The sequence below is a fragment of the Mobula hypostoma genome, chromosome 6 (assembly GCF_963921235.1).
Source record: "Mobula hypostoma chromosome 6, sMobHyp1.1, whole genome shotgun sequence".
Taxonomy (NCBI): Eukaryota; Metazoa; Chordata; class Chondrichthyes; order Myliobatiformes; family Myliobatidae; genus Mobula; species Mobula hypostoma.
The window spans coordinates 103,804,788-103,825,583 of record NC_086102.1 but is presented as its reverse complement, the minus strand read 5'-3'; the positions used below and the strand labels follow the sequence as shown (position 1 = coordinate 103,825,583).

Here is a 20,796-nt window from a genome sequence, read left to right as displayed (position 1 = left end):
AAATTTGAATAGACATCGGCTTTGCTGAAGAAGCTAAAGAGTCATTAATAGTTGTCTCTCTGACTAGGGGGCCTGTGACCAGTGGAGTGCCACAGGGATCGGTGCTGGGTCTGTTGTCGTTTGTCATCTGTATCGACCATCTGGATGATAATGTGGTAACCTGGATCATCAGATTTGTGGATGATACTAAGCCTGTGGGTGTAGTGGACCACTTACTGTGTAATCTGGACCAGTGGGTGAAATGGGTTAAAACATGCCAGGTGGAATTTAATACAGACAAGCGTGAGGTTTTGCGTTTGGGAGAACCAGTCAGGGTAGTCAGGGTGAGGAGTGCAATAGAACAGAGAGATCTGGGAATACTGATTCATAATTCCTTGAAAGTGGCATCACTGGTAGGTAGAGCCGTAAAGACAGCTTATGGCACACTGGCATTCATAGATCAAAGTACTATTATGTTGAAATTTTATAAGGTATTGGCCAGGCCTAATTTGGAGTTCTGTACGCAGTTTTGGTTACTTACCTACTGGAAAGATGTAAATAAGATTGAAAGAGTGCAGAGAAAATTTACAAGGATGTTGCTGGGACTTGAGGACCTGTTATGGAGGAAAGGTTGAATAGGTTCAGACATTATTCCCTGCATTGTAGAAGACCAAGGGGAGATTTGATAGAAGAATACAGAATTATGAGGGGTATAGATTGGGTGAGTGCAAGCTGGCTTTTTCCACTAAGGTTGGATGAGACTAGAGGTCATGGGTTAATGGTGAAAAGGGTAAAAGAGGAACATGAAGGGGACCTTTTTCACTCAGAGGGTGGTAAGAGTATGGAATGAGCTACCATCGCAAGTGGTGAATGTAGGGTCGATTTGAACATTTAAGTGAAATTTGGATAGGTACATGGATGAGAGGGTTTGAAAGGCTATGGTTCAGGGTCAGGTCAATGGGAATAGGCAGATTAATGCTTCAGCACAGACTACATGAATTGGAGGTCTTGTTTAGGTGCTGTAGTATTCAATGGTCCTATGATTCTAATCTTACCCTAGAACTCAGGTCCACAAATCCCGGCAACATCCTTGTAAAATTTCTTTATACTCTTACAATCTTATTTTCTTGTATCAGAACTGCGCATAATACTACAAGGTAGGTCTCTCCAACATCCTATACAACTTGAACGTAACATCCCACCTCTAATAATACTTTGATTTATGAAGGCCAATGTGCTAACCGCTCTCTTTACCACCCTAACTCTCTGTTATTTTGTTCCTATCCCCTTTACGTACACACCTCTAATTGCGTGCAAACCTCTGTTTGTCTTTGTACAGGTTTCAAGGAGAGTGCTTACGCATACGCCATTGCAGCGGCAGGAGTGGTTCACGCCGTCTCGAACGCCTGCAGCCTGGGCAAGCTGAAGGCCTGTAGCTGCGATGACCAGCGCCGGGGGGACGAGGAGGCGTTCAGGCTCAAGCTCAACCGCCTGCAGCTGGAGGCCCTGAACCGGGGCAAGGGCATGGTGCACGGGGTGCTGGAGCCGTTGCCAGGGGAACTGCCGGGGCCTCAAGATTCCTGGGAGTGGGGAGGCTGCAGCCCTGATGTGGAGTATGGGGAAAAATTCTCAAGGGACTTTTTGGATTCCCGTGAAACATATAAGGACATCCATTCCAGGATGCGGCTGCACAACAACAGGGTGGGAAGGCAGGTAAGGAACTGCATTTGTATACAGTCTCTCTCTCTCTCGCTCCCCTCCCTCCCTCTCTCTCTCTCTTCCCTCTCTATCTCTCTCGCTCTCTCTCTCTCTTCTCTCTCACTCACCAGAGAGAATGAAGAGGGCAAACTATCAACTGGAACCTGAGGACGGTACATTACTGTTGTCACATGTACTGGGATACAGTGAAAAGCTTTATTTTGTCTCTCTTCCAGACAGATCATTGTACACACATGTCATCCATACAGATGGGGAAGTGTATGGTCATGCATTTTGGCAGAAGGTATAAAGGTGGGAACAATGGGCAACAAATTCGGAAACTGGCATTGCAAAGGAGCTTGGAAATCCTTGTGCTGGATTCCCTAAAGATTAACTTGCAGGTTGAGTCAATAGCAAAGAAGTCAAATGCAATGTCAGCATTCATTTTGAGCAGACTAGAATATGAAAGCAAGGATGTAATGCTGAGGCTTTAGAAGGCAGTGGTCAGACCACATTTGGAGTATGGGTTAATGGACCATTCAGAAATCTTTCGGCAGTTTCTCAGCAGCCCAATCGAATTGGGAGAGAGATAGAGGAGCCAACTCATAGGTCTGTGAGTGAGATTTAAATAACGAGCGCTCATGGGCTTTTGGTGTTTTCTGGCAGCCCAATGAAATAACAATTCATTACCAAGGGCAAATCAAAATAAGGCAGGGACAAGTGGAGTGGTCATGGTGAGAGTGGAGAGGCTTTGGCTCATCAGGCTTCGGTGAGAAGAGACTTGGGCAAGGTACGTATTAGGTAAGTTTCTTTTTCATCATTCTTTGACTGTTAGTGCATAGAGAAGTGAGGATGGCTCCAGGGTCTGTGCTGTGTTCTATGTGTGAGGTGGGAACTCTGGGAAACCTCCAGCCTCCCAGATAACCACATCTGCACCAGGTGCACCATGATGTAGCTCCTCAAAGAACATATTCAGGAACTGGAGCTGCAGCTCAGTGACCTTTGGCTCGAGCGGAAAACTGAGATGATAGACAGGAGCTACAGGGAAGTAGTCACCCCTACGGTGAAGGAGCCAAGAAAGTGGCTAACCATCAGGAGAGGAAGGGAAATGGACAGCCAGTGCAGAGTACTCCTTTGGCTGTTCCACTCAATAATATATAATTTTGGATACTGTAGGGGGACCTGTCAGGGGGAAGGCACAGTCACAGAGTCTTTGACACTGATTCTGGACCTAAGGCTCAGAAGGGAAGTGGGGAAGGAGGACTGTATTAATGATAGGGGATTCCATAATTAGGGGTAGTAGACATTAAATTTTGTGGACAAGATAGAGACACCCAGATGGCATTTTGCCTCCCAGAAGCTACTGTCAGGGATGCCTTGGCTCAGATCCACAGCATTCTAAAGGGGAAGGGTGAACAGCCAGAAGTCTTGGTATATATTGCAACCAATGACATAGGTAGGAAAAGGGAGGCGGTCCTGAAGAGAGAGTTTAGGGAGCTAGAAAGAAAGCTGAAAAGCACGACCTCCAGGGTAGTAATCTCTGGACTGCGTCCTGTGCTACATGCCAGTGAAGGTAATAGTAGGAAGATCTGGCAGATGAATATGTGGCTGAGGCACTGGAACAGAGGGCAGGGGTTCAGATTTCTGGATCATTGGGATCTCTTCTGGGGAAGGAATGACTTGTACAAAAGGAATGGGTTACACCTGAACCCGAGGGGACCGATATCCTTGTGGCTGGTTTGCTCTAACTATTGGGAGAGTTTCAACTAATTTAGCAGGGGGATTAAAAACAAAGTGATAGGCCTAAGCAGGGGGCAGTCAGTATACAGGCAAAAGCAGTGAAAAATAAAACCAAATCCTTAAAAAGAAGTGGTATAGGATCAGAAGATGTAGAATCATTGTAGGTAGAGTTAAGAAATTGCGAGAGTATAAAGACTCTGATGTGTGTTATATACAGGCTTCCAAACAGTATCCAGTATGAGGGCTACAAGTTACAACGGGAGATAGAAAATGCATATCAAAAGAGCAATGTTACAATAGTCTGAAGGATTTCAGTATGCAGGTAGATTGGGAAAATCAGGTTGGTGCTGAATCTGGATCCCAAGAGGAATGCCTACAAGATGGCTTTTTAGAGCAGTTTGTGGTTAAGCCCACTAGGGGATCAGCTATTCTGGGTTGTGTGTTGTGTGGTGAACTGGATTTGATCAGGGAGCGAAAGGAAAAGGAGCCCTTTGGAGGCAGTGATCATAATGTGATAGAGTTCACCCTGCAATTTGAGAGGGAGGAGGTAAAGTCCAATGTATCAGTATTACAGTGGAGTAAGGGGGATTACAGAGGCGTGAGAGAGGAGCTGGCCAGAGTTAACTGGAAGTGGACACTAGCAGGGATGACAGTAGAGCAGCAATGGCTGGAGTTTTGGGAGTATTTCAGAAGACCCAGTATAGATATATCCCAAAGAAGAAGAATTATTCTAAAGGCTGACAAGGGAAATTAAAGCCAACATAAAAACAAAAGAGAGGGCATATAATAGAGCAAAAATTAGTGAGAACTTAGAGGATTGGGAAGCTTTAAAAAAAACAACAGAAGATAACTTTAAAAAGCCATAAGAAAAAGATGGAATATTAAGGTAAGCTAGCCAGTAATATCAAAGAGAATACCAAAAGTTTTTTCACATATGTAAAGAGTAAAAGAGAGGCAAGAGTAAATATCAGAAAGCCAGAAATGACACTGGATAGGTAGTAATGGGGGACAAGGAAACGGCGGCTGAACTGAATAAGTATTTTTCCTCAAGTCTTCACTGTGGATACTCACAGTAGGCAGTATCTTCTAGAGTGTCAGGGGGCGGAAGTGAGTGCAGTTGTTATGACTATGGAGAAGGTGGTTGGGAAGGTGAAAGGTCTGAAGGTAAATAAGTCACCAGGACCAGATGGACTACACCACAGGGCTCCGAAAGAGGTGGCTGAAGAGATTGTCCAGGCCTTAGTAATGATCTTTTAAGAATCTTTGGATTCTGGAATGGTTCTGGAGGACTGGAAAATTGCAAATATCACTCCAGTCTTAAAGAAGGAAAGGAGGCAGAGGAAAGGAAATTAATTATAGACCAGTTAGTCCGACCTCAGTAGTTGGGAAGATGTTGGAATAGATTGTTGAAAAGGGTTTTTGGGGTACCTGGGGACACATAGTAAAATAGGCTGTAGGAAGCATGGTTTTCTCAAGGGAAGATCTTGCCTGAAAAGATCTGTTGGAATTCTTTGCAGAAATAACAAGCAGGATAGACAAAGGAGAAAGGGTGGGTGTTGTGTACTTGGATTTTCAGAAGGCCTTTGACAAGGAGCTGCACATGAGGATGCTTAACAAGTGAAGAACCCATGGTTCTACAGGAAAGATAGTAGCAAAGAAAGAGCATTGGCTGATTGGCAGGAGGCAAAAGGTGAGCATAACTGGAATGATTTCTGATTGGGTTCTTGTGACCAGTGCTGTTCCACAGGGGTCTACGTTGGGACTGCTTCTTTTTACGTAATCTGTTAAGGATTTGCATATGGAATTGATGGCTTTATAGCCAAATTTGAGGATGATATGAAGATAGGTGAAGGGGAAGGTAGTTTCGAGGAAGTAGAGAGGCTGCAGAAGGACTTAGACAGATTAAGAGAATTTGGCAGATAGAATACAGTGTTAGGAGAAGGAACAAAAGCATAGACTATTTTCTAAATGGCCAGAAAATTTAAAAATCCAAGGTACAAAGGGACTTGAGAGTTACCCTGCAGGATTCTCTGAAGGATAACTTGCAGGTTAACGGGCGGGTGGTGATGGAGGCAAGTGCAATGTTAGCATTATTTTCGAGAGCGTTAGAATATAAACAAAAGGATGTAATGTTGAGGCTTTATAAAGCACTCGCGGGGCCTCAACAGTGGAGTATGTGATTAGTTTTGGGCCCCTTTTCAGACATTGGAGAGCGTTCAAAGGAGGTTCACAAAAACTATTCTGGGAATGAAAGGAATATCAGATGAGGAGCTTTTGAAGTGTGTGCGCCTGTACTCGCTGGAATTCAGAAGAATGAGGGGGATCTCATTGAAACCTATAGAATGTTGAAAGGGCTAGTTTCGCTGGATGTGAAGTGGATGCTTCCTATACTGGGGAATCTAGGTCCAGAGGGCACAATCTCAGAAGCCAGGGATGCCCATTTAGAACAAAGATGAGAAGAAATTTCTTTAGCCAGAGCGAAGTGAATCTGTGGATTTCAATACCACGGGCAGCTGTAGAGGCCAGGTCACTGGGTGTATTTAAGGCAGAGCTTGATAGATTCTTGGTAAGTCAGGGCATGAAAGGTTACATGGAGAAGGCAGGAGAATGGGGTTTAGAGGGAAAGTGGATCAGCCATGGAGAAGACTCAATGAGCTGAATGGCCTAATTCTGCACCTATGTCTTATAGTCTAAGAAGCTGCTCCTAAAACTTTTGAGTGTGTGTCTTTTCCTCCCCGATGGTGGCAATGAGAAGAAGGCATGTCCTGGATGTTGGATGCCACCTTCTTTAAGACACCACCTATTGAAGCTGTCCTTGATGGTGGGAGTTGGAGCCCATGAAGGAGTTGGCTGAGTTTTACACCCCCACCCCCGCAGGATTTTCCAATTCTGTTCATCGTCGCCTCCATCCAGACAATGATGCAACCAGCGAGAATGCTCTCCATCTGTAGAAATTTGCCCCAGTCTTTAGTGACATCTCAGATTTCCACAAACTTCCAATGAAATGTAGCCACTGGAATGCATCAGTGTTACACCACTTTACAGTAAGACTCTCATTCTGTACCAAGCTGCATTACTGACTGGACAAGTTGACGATTTCTCAGGCTTTCTTCTGATTCTGTCAGGTTCTAGTTTAGGCCAGGACCTTACTGGCTGACTGTGTGTCTGTCTCTCCACTGCCTGATCCACCAGAAGCAAGAAGGAACCTTAACACCTTCACTACCAGGCTTTTTGACTGCATGGCACAGTAGCTTAGTGGTTAGTGTAACACTCTTCTGTGGTTCAATTCCCTCAGCTGTCTGTAAGGCGTCTGTAAGCTCTCCCTATAACTGCTTTGGTTTCCTCCAGGTGTTCTGGTTTCATCCCATATTCGAACGACATACACATTAGAGTTAGTAAGTTGTTGGCACTGGAAGCATGGCACTGGAAACTTGTGGGCTGCCCACAGCGCTCTGTGTCCGTTGTTGACTCAGATGATTCACTTCACTGTATGTTCTGATGTACATATGACAAATAAAGAAAATTGCAGTCTTTATCTTTAAATGGATCTTTTCCCTGCTAGAGTTACTCAAAACGGCAGTGTCATCATGACAACCCTTGAATGCCAGTGTGACATATGGTGAAATACTTGTTGTCCCAATTAGTGCAGAAAACAGGAAAACTGCACAATTTCCCGTATCTGTAAAAATATTTTTTAATTTAACGCACATTTACATGTAACTCCTTCACAAATTCCTTTCCGATGGAAAAAATAAAAGAAACATACTGCAACAAACCGCAAACCATCAGTCCAAAGGCTAAGAAACTACTTGAACAGAACCACAACACAAATGCTTGACGTAAACACAAGAGATTCTGCAGATGCTGGAAATGTAGAGCAACACACACCGAATTCTGGAGTAACTCAGCAGGATAGGGCTGATGTTTCGGGCCAAGAGTCCTGATGAAGGGTCTCAGCCTTAAATATCTACTGTTTATTGCTTTCCATAGATGCTGCCTAAACGGTTGAGTTCCTCCAGCATTTGGTGTGTTCTGCTAGAAATGATTGAGCTGTGTGTTTGTGGTTTTCTGCCCTGCTCTAAGAACAGAGACATCACAGGAACTGTTCATATGGGCTGTTTAGGCCCTCGAGCTGCTCTCTCCTTCAATTACACTCCATCTGATTTCAATCTTAACTCCACTTATCTTCCTTTGCTTCGTATCCCTTGATACCTTCATCAAACAAAAAAAACAATCGATCTCAGTGTGAAAGCCCCAATTATACTCTAATGCTTGGACATTTTGAGGAAGTTCTCCTCTAAACTTTGAGTAGAAAAGAATTTCTTCCTGATTTTACTTCAGAGTAGCCTGTCTCTAATTTTAAGATGTTAACACAATGTTTTTTGATGCCCAAGTGGAGGGAACACCTTCTCTATATCTACCACATTAAGCAATTTCAACATGTTGCACCCCTTATACACCAGGCAATGTTCAGAGTGGAACTCAAGCTTAAACAGGGCTCACAGTTAAGGTTCTTAAGTGCCAGTGACTGCTCCATCCCATCCAATGAAATATTTTGTACACCAGATCTAGTCTCCAGAATTGAACACATCAGATCCAGTCTGAGCAAGACTCAACATCATTCAAAACATCAGTTTGCATTCAAGGTAACTTGACACCAATATGCAAACTTTATAAAAGCAAAGGTTGCATATCGCATATTGCATGAAGCTCACCCATATCAAGATGGCACGGTACCGTTACACTTTACAGTGGCAGTGCTAAAATCAGGGTACAATTCCTGCCACTATCCGTAAGGAGTTTGTACCGTCTCCCGCATCCAGGTGCTCTGGTTTCCTCCCACATTCCAAAGACTTATGGGTTAGGGTCAGTGAGTTGTGGGTGTGCTACGTTGGCAGCAGAAGCTTGACATCACTTGCAGACTGTCCCAGAACATTCTTGATGCAAGTGACGCATTTTGCCATATGTTTCCATGTACATGTGACAATCTTCATCATAACTAATAAAAAGCAATTGCAATTGTTTCTGAAGAGACGAGGGACTGTGGATGCTGGCACCTGGAGCAACAAACAATCTGCTGGAAGAACTCGGTGGGTTGAACAACATCTGTGGGGAGTGGGGGGGGGGAGAGGAAAACTGAAACATTGACACTTCCCTTCCTCCACTGAAGCAACTTGACCCACCGAGGTCCTCCAGCTTGTGACTGTTTTTGTTGAACTTAGTGTGAGGACATTTTTATAATAATGACAAAAAAAGTGCAGCGTTTGCCCTATAACACTGGATTCGAATTTGTCACCCATGGATTTGATCAGCATTTGGAATGAGTGAGTGTGGAATCTCCATCCAGATCAGCTTGTCCCAACCTCAGTCAGTGAGTGTCTCAGCTGAGATAAGTCTGTGTCTGCTCAGGCCTGTCAGCTGCTTCCTCCCCTACGGAATTTCTCCTCTATTTTATTTTTTTGTAAGTTTTCTGCCATCGACCTCGATCCCACCCTTTGGTTCTCACGCTGCCCGGCCCTGTTAAAAGCACTAATTAGTTGGTGTCTGCTGCTCGGTAACAGATGTTGAGTGTGCAAACTATTAGGAACTTCAAACAGACGGGAAGCAGAAAAATGCTCTGCCCTTCCTTCCCATCCCTAACTCATGGGCTGCTTCTCAGGGCTGTAAAACAACACACAGACACAGACACAGACACACACACACACACACACACACACACAGACATACAGGCAAACTTGCACGCATGTGCACACACTCATGCACACACATACACATCACAAATACGCGCACACACACAAACAGGTACACGCACACACATATAGACACAGTTAGAGCACACACACATGCAAATGCACGCATAAATGCATGCATAAAGACACAGATACATCTACACACATGCACATTCCAACACAAACTAAAATAAGTGTACTCACACATACACAGGTGGAAGAACAAATGCACACAGATGTTCTCTGTACTCGAGCTTGCTGTCACTTCTACAGGTTCATTGCCTGCCAACCTCACTGCTGCCGAGAGTGTTCTTCTGCTGCGCTCAACCTGTCCCCAGTGCCGTGCCTGAGGGCCTATTGTGTTTCTGGAATCAAGAGAATGTCTTGTAAGGAAAGGAAGGAACACAGACACAGGTCCAGGAAAATTTCTCAACACTAAAGCTGCACAACACTGAAGTAAACAGGTTCACCAGGCAGGGTCACAATTTGTCTCATAGAACATTGAAAATTACAACACTGGATAGCTTCTTTGGCCCATATATTGTACTGACCCTTTAATCTACTCTAAGATCAATCTAACCTTCCCTCCTACACAGACCCCGCTTTTTCTATCATCCATATGCCTATCTAAGAGTCTTTTAAATGTCTCTAATGTATCTGCCTCTACCACCACCCAGGCAGTGTCTTCCACCCACCCACCACTCTGGGTACAAAGCTACCTTTGATATCTCATAGAAAACATTGGAAACAAAGAAAACCTTCTGCACAATACAGGCCCTTCGCCCATAAAGTTGGGCCAAACATGTCCATACCTTAGAAATTACTAGACTTACTCATAGCCCTCAATTTTTCTAAGCTCCATGTACCTATCCAAAAGCCTCTTAAAAGACCCTATCGTATCTGCCTCCACCACCGTCGCCGACAGCCCATTCCACGCACTCACCACTCTCTGAGTACATACCTTACCCCTGACATCTCCTCGGTACCTACTCCCCAGCACCTTAAACCTGTGTCCTCTTGTGGCAACCATTTCAGCCCTGGGAAAAAACCTCTGACTATCCACATGATCAATGCCTCTCATCATCTTATACACCTCTATCAGGTCACCTCTCATCCTCTGTCGCTCCAAGGAGAAAAGGCTGAGTTCACTCAACCTGTTTTCATAAGGCATGCTCACCAATCCAGGCAACATCCTTGTAAGTCTCCTCTGCACCCTTGCTATGGCTTCCACATCCTTCCTGTAGTGAGGCAACCAGAACTGAGCACAGTACTCCGAGTGGGGTCTGACCAGGGTCCTATATAGCTGCAACATTACCTCTCGGCTCCTAAATTCAATTCCAAAATTGATGAAGGCCAATACACCGTATGCCTTCTTAACCACAGAGTCAATCTGCACTGCTTTGAGTGTCCTATGGACCCGGACCCCAAGATCCCTCTGATCCTCCACACTGCCAAGACTCTTACCATTAATACTATATTCTGCCATCATATTTGACCTACCAAAATGAACCACTTCACACTTACCTGGGTTGAACTCCATCTGACACTTCTCAACCCAGTTTTGCATCCTATCAATGTCCCGCTGTAACCTCTGACAGCCCTCCACACTATCCACAACACCTCCAACCTTTGTGTCATCAGCAAATTTACTAACCCATCCCTCCACTTCCTCATCCAGGTCATTTATAAAGATAAGGAAGAGTAAGGGTCCCAGAACAGATCCCTGATGCACAGCACTGGTCACAGGCCTCCACGCAGAAAATGGCCCATCTACAACCACTCTTTGCCTTCTGTGGACAAGCCAGTTCCGGATCCACAAAGCAATGTCCCCTTGGATTCCATGCCTCCTTACTTTCTCAATAAGCCTTGCATGGGGTACCTTATCAAATGCCTTACTGAAATCCATATAAATTACATCTACTGCTCTTCCTTCATCAATGTGTTTAGTCACATCCTCAAAAAATTCAATCAGGCTTGTAAGGCATGACCTGCCCTTGACAAAGCCATGCTGACTACTCCTAATCATATTATACCTCTCCAAATGTTCATAAATCGTGCCTCTCAGGATCTTCTCCATCAACTTATCAACCACTGAAGTAAGACTCACTGGTCTATAATTTCCTGGGCTATCTCTACTCCCTTTCTTGAATAAAGGAACAATATCCACAACCCTCCAATCCTCCAGAATCTCTCCCGTCCCCATTGATGATGCAAAGATCATCGCCAGAGGCTCAGCGATTTCCTCCCTCGCCTCCCACAGTAGCCTGGGGTACATCTCATCTGTTCCCGGCAACTTATCCAACTTGATGGTTTCCAAAAACTCCAGCACATCCTCTTTCTTAATATCTACATGCTCAAGCTTTTCAGTCTGCTGCAAATCATCACTACAATCACCAAGATCCTTTTCCATAGTAAATACTGAATTAAAGTGTTCGTTAAGTACCTCTGCTACTTCCTCCAATTCCATACACGCTTTCCCACTGTCACACTTGATAGGTCCTATTCTTTCACGTCTTATCCTCTTGCTCTTCACATACTTGTACAATACCTTGGGGTTTTCCTTAATTCTGCCCACCAAGGCCTTCTCATGGCCCCTTCTGGCTCTCCTAATTTCCTTCTTAAGCTCCTTCCTGTTAGCCTTATAATCGTCTAGATCTCTAACTTTACCTAGCTCTCTGAACCTTTTGTAAGCTTTTATTTTCTTCTTGACTAGATTTATTACAGCCTTTGTACACCACGGTTCCTGTACCCTATCATAATTTCCCTGTCTCCTTGGTACGTACCTATGCAGAACTCCACACAAATATCCCCTGAACATTTGCCACATTTCTTCCGTACTTTTCCCTGAGAACATCTGTTCACAATTTAAGTTTCCAATTTCCTGCCTGATAGCCTCATAATTCCCGTTACTCCAATTAAACGTTTTTCTAACTTGTCTGTTCCTTATACTTTCCTCCAATTACCTTAAAATTATGCACCCTCATTTCTGCCCTGTAAAAATTCTCTGGCTATTCATTCTAACTATGTCTTTTATTATTTTGTACACCTGTATCAAGTCACCTTTCATCATCCTTCTCTCCAAAGAGAAAAGCCCTGCTCACTCAACCTTTCTTCATAAAACACGCTCTCTAATCCTGGCAGTGTCCTGATGAAACTCCTCCACATGCTCACTAAAGCTTTCACATCCTTCCCATAATGAAAAGACCAGAACTGAACAAAATAATCCAAGTGTGGTCTAACTAGAATTTTATAGAGGTGCAGCATTACCTCAATCCACCGACTAGGAAACGCCAACACACTATATGCCTTCTTAAACATCCAATCAACTTAGAGGGATCTATGGATGAGAACCTCAAGATCCCTCTGTTCCTCCACACTGCAAAGAATCCTGCCACTGACTCTGTATTCTGCTTTCAAGTTTTGAACTTCAGACCACAAGACATAGGAGCAGAATTGAACTTCGGAGGTGAAATACTTCACACTTTTCCAGAGTAGTGCAAGTGAACTCAGTCACTTGGCCTACACATGGAATGGGTGGATATCCTCCCAATTGATTGCATTGAAGTTCTGAAGAGGGGATGGACAGATGAACAGAGCAATCTGTAAGAGTAGGAAGGTGATATTGTTGCTGGCTGTGGGGTTAGGGAGGAATGAGGTGTGGCTGAGTTTACTGCCAGAGGGCAAGATATCTAACATGGATACACAGGAGACAAAGAGATTGCAGATGCTGGAATCTAAAACAATAGATCAAATGTGATTGAATATTTTCACCCAGAACCTTCAGAAATTGTTCAGTTACAAGCTTGGCAAGAACATTGGTAAAGTCTGCCTCCTAACCCCACAGGAAATATTTGGTGAACGTGTGGTCAGTTTAAAGATGCTGATTTAAAGGGTTAGCTTCCAGATCTTTTAGATTCAGTGTTGGGAGGTCATTTCATATGTGTTGTGAGGAATGAGAATTCACAAAAACTCTTTTTTTTTTGGCATGTGCCTGCGTGTGTGCGAGTCTGTGCTTGTGCGTCTGCGTGTGCCTACGTGTGCATCTGTGCGTCTGCGTTTGCGTGCCACAAAAACTCTTGAAGATGTTGGAACTGATATTTAAAGGGGTGGCACGGGAGTGTAGTGGCGAGGGTAATGCTTTAGTGCTGGCAACTTGGACTCAACTCCCACCACTGTCTGTAAGTAGTTTGTGTGTGTTCCCTGTGGATTTCCTCTGTGTGCTCTGATTTCCTCCCACATTCCAAATGACATAGGGGTTAGTAAGTTGTGTGCATGCTATGTTCGCACTAGCAGTGTGGCCCCAAAAACATCCTTGGACTGTCCTGGTTGTTGACGGAAGCAATGCATTTTACTGTGTTTTGATGTTTCAATATATATGTAATTAACGAAAGTAATCTTTGTCTCTATAAAGGTGTGTGCAAAAGTACTAATAGTATGGGATTGAAAATGCCAAACATTTTTGCTCTGCACGCACTATCAGACTGGATTCACCAGCCTCATCTTCAACAGAGAGCTCATGGTACATGAGAGCATAAGAAAAGAAGAAAAGGAGTAGGCAGTTCAGCCATCTAGCCTGTTCTGGCAATTTTTAAGATCATAAACATTCATTTTCATCACCACCATTTTTTTGCATTAAGCCAATATCCATTGATTTTCTTTGTATTTAAACAGTTTAGCACAGAAAATATTCTGACTATGGTTTAGTATAGAAATAGGCATTGTGCAGATAGGAATTAATCTTTTTCCATCCATTTATAATTGTTGAAATGAGTTACTTATAGGAAAGAGAATTACAATGTTCTCTTTCCCCAACCTTTGCTGTGACCTTGAAGTAATGAGATACATGTCGATCTACATTTCTAGGCCAGATCCATGTTCCAAAGCCTTTTCCTACTTCTGGGGAATTTTGCAGATGATAATGTACACAACGATAAGAAGAACTGCCTATTACCAATGATTTATACCCGCACTGAATTTATTTCTGGAATGCTTTCAAGGTGACAATGGCGAGAATTGCTTCAGGTGACTCATGTTCATGTATTTTAGAAAGTTTTATAATAGGCTGCAAACCAGATTTTGTGACATGACCCACACTTAACATAAACAACCTCCAATGGTTATGACAGACTGAGTATCAGTGGACCTTTGATATGATTCAGAGCTTACACAGAATCTATAAAACATACAACACCACAACACAGTACCGGCCCTTTGACTTGTGATGCTGGGCCACACATTCCAGCAGCAACATAGCGTACTGACGACGCTCGGCAGAATAACACTAAACGTAAGAAGCAGCTAAACAATCAGCTTCCACTCTTGCTTCTACCCAGACTGCCAGCACAGACTGACTGTGGTCACTCTGTCAAGAAGTCCAAGATCCAATTAAAGAGAGGGGAGTTGAGACCGAACGAGGGCAGTTTACCCACCGGCTTCTGAGCAGTGGGGGATTAAATCCCGAGCTGATGACAATAAACAGCATCCTGGTGTGTGAGGCACCATTTTCCAGGTGGGACAGGAGGGGCTTCTGGATCTCCGATTGACCTTCAGTGTAGACCTCCGCACTGTTTAATGATGGGACCCTGTGGCTTGAACTCTGAGCGCGCTGGCTGTCCTCCCTCATGTTCTGAGCGTGCTGGCTGACCTCCCTCATGCTCTGAGTGTGCCAGCTGACCTCCCTCGTGCTCTGAGTGTGCCGGCTGACCTCCCTCGTGTTCTGAACGTGCCGGCTGACCTCCCTCGTGCTCTGAACGTGCCGGCTGACCTCCCTCATGCTCTGAGTGTGCCAGCTGACCTCTCTCGTGCTCTGAGTGTGCTGGCTGACCTCCCTCGTGTTCTGAACGTGCCGGCTGACCTCCCTCGTGCTCTGAACGTGCCGGCTGACCTCCCTCGTGCTCTGAACGTGCCGGCTGACCTCCCTCATGCTCTGAGTGTGCCAGCTGACCTCCCTCGTGCTCTGAGTGTGCAGGCTGACCTCCCTCGTGCTCTGAGCGTGCTGGCTGACCTCTCTCGTGCTCTGAGTGTGCCGGCTGACCTCCCTCATGTTCTGAACGTGCTGGCTGACCTCCCTTGTGTTCTGAGCGTGCTGGCTGACCTCCCTTGTGCTCTGAGTGCGCCAGCTGTCCTCCCTGATGGTCTGAGTGTGCCAGTTGACCTCCCTCGTGCTCTGAGTGTGCCAGTTGACCTCCTTCGCGCTCTGAGTGTGCCAGCTGACCTCCCTCGTGCTCTGAGTGTGCCAGTTGACCTCCCTCGTGCTCTGAGCGTGCCGGTTGACCTCCCTCGTGCTCTGAGCATGCCGGCTGACCTCCCTCGTGCTCTGAGTGTGCTGGCTGACCTCCCTCGTGTTCTGAGCGTGCTGGCTGACCTCCCTTGTGCTCTGAGTGCTCCGGCTGTCCTCCCTGATGCTCTGAGTGTGCCAGTTGACCTCCCTCGTGCTCTGAGCGTGCCGGCTGACCTCTCTCATTCTCTGAGTGTGCCGGCTGACCTCCCTCGTGTTCTGAGTGTGCCGGCTGACTTCCCTCGTGCTCTGAGTGTCCTCCCTCATGCTCTGAGTGTGCCAGCTGACCTCCCTCGTGCTCTGAGTGTGCCGGCTGTCCTCCCTCGTGTTCTGAGTGTGCCGGCTGACCTCCCTCGTGTTCTGAGTGTGCCGGCTGACCTCCCTCGTGTTCTGAGTGTGCCGGCTGACCTCCCTCGTGCTCTGAGCGTGTCGGCTGACCTCCCTCGTGCTCTGAGCGTGCCGGCTGACCTCCCTCGTGCTCTGAGCGTGCTGGCTGACCTCCCTCGTGCTCTGAGCGTGCAGGCTGACCTCCCTCGTGCTCTGAGCGTGCTGGCTGACCTCCCTCGTGCTCTGAGCGTGCTGGCTGACCTCTCTCGTATTCTCTGAGCGTGCCGGCTGACCTCCCTCATGCTCTGAGTGTGCCAGTTGACCTCCTTCGTGCTCTGAGCGTGCCGGCTGACCTCCCTCGTGCTCTGAGCGTGTCGGCTGACCTCCCTCGTGCTCTGAGCGTGCCGGCTGACCTCCCTCGTGTTCTGAGTGTGCCGGCTGACCTCCCTCGTGCTCTGAGTGTGCCTGCTGTCCTCCCTCGTGCTCTGAGTGTGCCAGTTGACCTCCCTTGTGCTCTGAGCGTGCTGGCTGACCTCCCTCGTGCTCTGAGTGTGCCTGCTGTCCTCCCTTGTGCTCTGAGCGTGCCGGCTGACCTCCCTCGTGCTCTGAGTGTGCCGGCTGACCTCCCTCGTGTTCTGAGTGTGCCGGCTGACCTCCCTCGTGTTCTGAGTGTGCCGGCTGACCTCCCTCGTGCTCTGAGCGTGTCGGCTGACCTCCCTCGTGCTCTGAGCGTGCCGGCTGACCTCCCTCGTGCTCTGAGCGTGCTGGCTGACCTCCCTCGTGCTCTGAGCGTGCAGGCTGACCTCCCTCGTGCTCTGAGCGTGCTGGCTGACCTCCCTCGTGCTCTGAGCGTGCTGGCTGACCTCTCTCGTATTCTGAGCGTGCCGGCTGACCTCCCTCGTGCTCTGAGTGTGCCAGTTGACCTCCTTCGTGCTCTGAGCGTGCCGGCTGACCTCCCTCGTGCTCTGAGCGTGTCGGCTGACCTCCCTCGTGCTCTGAGCGTGCCGGCTGACCTCCCTCATGTTCTGAGTGTGCTGGCTGACCTCCCTCGTGCTCTGAGTGTGCCTGCTGTCCTCCCTCGTGCTCTGAGTGTGCCAGTTGACCTCCCTTGTGCTCTGAGCGTGCTGGCTGACCTCCCTCGTGCTCTGAGTGTGCCTGCTGTCCTCCCTCGTGCTCTGAGTGTGCCAGTTGACCTCCCTTGTGCTCTGAGCGTGCCGGCTGTCCTCCTTCGTGCTCTGAGCGTGCCGGCTGACCTCCCTCATGCTCTGAGCGTGCAGGCTGACCTCCCTCGTGCTCTGAGCGTGCTGGCTGACCTCTCTCGTGCTCTGAGTGTGCCGGCTGACCTCTCTCGTGTTCTGAGTGTGCCGGCTGACCTCCCTCGTGCTCTGAGCGTGCCGGCTGACCTCCCTCGTGCTCTGAGTGTGCCAGTTGACCTCCTTCGTGCTCTGAGCGTGCTGGCTGACCTCTCTCGTGCTCTGAGCGTGCCGGCTGACCTCCCTCATGCTCTGAGCGTGCCGGCTGACCTCCCTCGTGCTCTGAGCGTGTCGGCTGACCTCCCTCGTGCTCTGAGCGTGCCGGCTGACCTCCCTCGTGTTCTGAGTGTGCCGGCTGACCTCCCTCGTGCTCTGAGTGTGCCTGCTGTCCTCCCTCGTGCTCTGAGTGTGCCAGTTGACCTCCCTCGTGCTCTGAGCGTGCCGGCTGTCCTCCTTCGTGCTCTGAGCGTGCCGGCTGACCTCCCTCGTGCTCTGAGCGTGCAGGCTGACCTCCCTCGTGCTCTGAGCGTGCTGGCTGACCTCTCTCGTGCTCTGAGTGTGCCGGCTGACCTCCCTCATGTTCTGAGTGTGCCGGCTGACCTCCCTTGTGCCTCCTGCTTGCACAGTTATGCACCAACCCGAGATGGCCTCACCACCATGGCTGTCCTATGTCTTCATATCCACTTCACTGGCCTTTGAGTGTGTGGTGGCAATCTGGACTCTGGATGTCATTCATACCTTTAAGTTCATCTAAGCAATTGGTATGGGACTGACTTGAAAATCTCACCTTGAAGTCCATAAGACACAGGAGCAGAATTAGGCCAATCAGCCCATCGAGTCTGCTTTGTTTTTTCATCACAGCTGTTTTATTATCCCTCTCAACCCCATCCTCCTGCCTTTTCCCCATAACCTTTGACATCCTTACTAATCAACAACCTATCAACCTCCAATTTAAATATAACCAATTACTTGTTTTCCACAGCCGTCTGTGGCAAAGGATTTCACAGATTCATGCCCTCTGGCTAAATAAGTTTCTCCTCATCTCTGTTCTAAAGGAACATCCTTCTATTCTGAGGCTGTGCCCTCTGGTCCTAGACTCCCCCACTATCAAAAACAACTTCTCCTTGCCCACTCTGTCTAGGCCTTTCGATATTCAATAGCTTTCAACGAGATCGGCCCCATTCTTCTAAATTCCAGTGAGTACAGGCCTAGAGCCATTAAATATTCCTCATGCACTAACCCTATAACATGTTTTGCTGATGGTGTTGCATTCCCTTTGCCAACCTGGATAAAAAGATTTGCCTTGATAGCCCACCACTGTCCTCCTTACTCCTTCTCTTTCCCCTTCCCTACCCCCTGATCTGTCCATCACCCACATATTCCTCCCTCTGTACCCCTCCTCATCTCCTTCCCATTATTCCAGTCAATTGTCCTCTCTGATTAAGCTACATCTTCGTCAGCCCTTTGTCACATCCACCTATCGCCTCCAAGCTTCTGACATCATTCCCATTCTCTCAGCTCACAACTGGATCCACCTATCACCCACCAGCTCTTGCTATACCCCTTCCCCATACCTTCTTAGACCAACTATCTGCCGTTTCCGTTCCAGTCCTGATGAAGCGTCTTGACCCTTAATGTTGGCTGTCCATTTTGCTCCACAGATGCTCCCTGACTCACTGGTTTGCTCCAGCATTTTCTTTCTAAATCGGTAAATTGTTTTAATATTGCCTCATTGTAGAGTATAAAACGTTGTCTTGCATGACCTCCATACTGCTGATTTCATTCCATAGTGCATTGAGAGAGTACAGAGGAAAACAGTGACAGAATGCAGGGTAAAGTGTTACAGTTGCACAGAAAGTACAGTACAGGCAGCCAGTGAGGTGCAAGGCTATGCTGAGGTACATTTTGTGGTTAAGAGCACCATATTTTGATGAAGGGCATTGTTCTCTAAAGCTGCTGACTGACCTACTGAGCTCCTCCAGCGTTTTATGTGTTACTCCTGAACTTCAGTCGAGCAGAGGAGGGCTTTTCTCTTTGGAGTGAAGTAAGATGTGAGGTGTACAAGATGATGAGAGGCTTAGATACAATGGACAGCAAGCCATTTTCAGGTGGCAGTGCCTAATACGAGAGGATATGTTTTTAAGGTGATTGGAGGAAAGTGTAAGGGAGATCTCAGAGGTGGGTTTTTGCACATGGAATGTAATGCCAGGGCTGATACATTAGGGATCGTAAAGAGACTCTTCGACAGGCGCAATGATGGTAGAGAAATAACGGGCTCTGTAGGAGGGAAGGGTTAGATTGATCTCAGAATAGGTTAAAGGTCTGCCACAACACTGTGGACCAAAGGGCCTGTACTGTGTTGTAATGGTCTGTGTTCCATGTTCACATTTTGTGGGAGAAGCGATACAAATCCAGGCCTCTCTTTCTACGTCTCAGTCGATTCCTCACACTCACATTTCTGAACCATTGACAAACCACAGACTTGTTATAAGTGCTTGCCTGCAGTAGCCGTGCCTTTCTGAATGCCTTATCAGGTTGCATTCCATTTAACGTTCCTGCTGCACCTGCTGGCTCTGACACTGCAGTCAAACCGTGAGTAGTTTCTGAAGTACTATGTCAGTCCGCCGTCGAGAAGTTAATTTCTTGCTGAATGTAACTTTTATTTTTTTTTGTTTTTTCGAGATGCAGCACAGTAACAGGCCCTTCTGGACCAACTCTGTCCAGTTACACCCATGTGAGCAATTAGCCACTAAACCAAAAGCCTTTGGACTGTGGGAGGAAACCAGAGCACTGGGAGGAAACCTATGTAGTCACAGAGAGGAGGTGCGAACTCCTTATAGTCAAAGGTGGAACTGAACTGATTGTTAGCTCTGTGATAGTGTTACACTAACCTTGCCTCTCCAATTGCTCTATTCCCTCCCTCCCTCCCCTCCCTATCAGCCACAGAGCCGGTGAACTGTTGTACGCTGTTCTCACTTTGAAGTGCCCTGGGCTGTAATTATACCTTCAGCTTGTAACACATCATGGTGCAAGGCTGTGACTTCCTGCTTATCGCTCACCATTAGTCCATGTGACATGGCCTGAGAGGGTCAAACAAATAATCTTTGATTTGAAACAAACACTCTTTGGAGAAAGGAGGGAGTACAAAGCTGTTAGAACTTGCTGAAGTAACACACACAAAATGCTGGAGGAACTCAGCAGGTCAGGCAGCATTTATGGAAAGGAAAGGACAGTCGACATTTCAGTCGTAACCCTTCATTGAGACACTTTGGTCTAATGAAGAATCTCAGCCCAAAATGTTGATTGTTCATTCCTCTCCATACATGTGTCTATTTAGAACATCCTGTCATATCTGCCACTGTCTCCACCCCAGACACTGCATTCCAGACAGCCATCACTCTCTGCTTTGCACATCTCCTTTGAATTTTCCCCCTCTCACTATAAACACATGACTTCTGGTATTAACATTTTAACATAGAACATAGAACAATACAGTACTATAGAGGCCATTTGGCCCACAATATTATGCTGACCAAGCTACTCCAAGATCAATCTAACCCTTCCCCCCCAGATAGCCCTCCATATTTCTTTCATCCACGTGGCTATCTAACAGTCTTCTTAATGTCCCTGAAGCGTCTGCCTCTACCATCACCACTGGTGGGGCAGCCCACTGTCTGTGTAAAGATCCCATCCTTGACACCCCCCCCGCCTTATACTTTCCTCCAATCACCTTCAATCTACTGTATGCCCTCTTGTGTTAGTCATTGCCAGCCCAGGGAAAATTCTCTGGATG

General features: G+C 47.0%; 1 protein-coding gene across 1 annotated transcript in view; it reads left to right on the top strand.

Moving 5' to 3' along the window:
• wnt10a (wingless-type MMTV integration site family, member 10a) overlaps positions 1 to 20,796 on the top strand; it is a 132,208-nt gene that overhangs the window by 80,409 nt on the left and 31,003 nt on the right. The window contains exon 2 of the mRNA XM_063049960.1: positions 1,319 to 1,692. Coding sequence (XP_062906030.1) covers positions 1,319 to 1,692 — 374 coding nt within the window. The remainder of the gene's footprint in view (positions 1 to 1,318; positions 1,693 to 20,796) is intronic.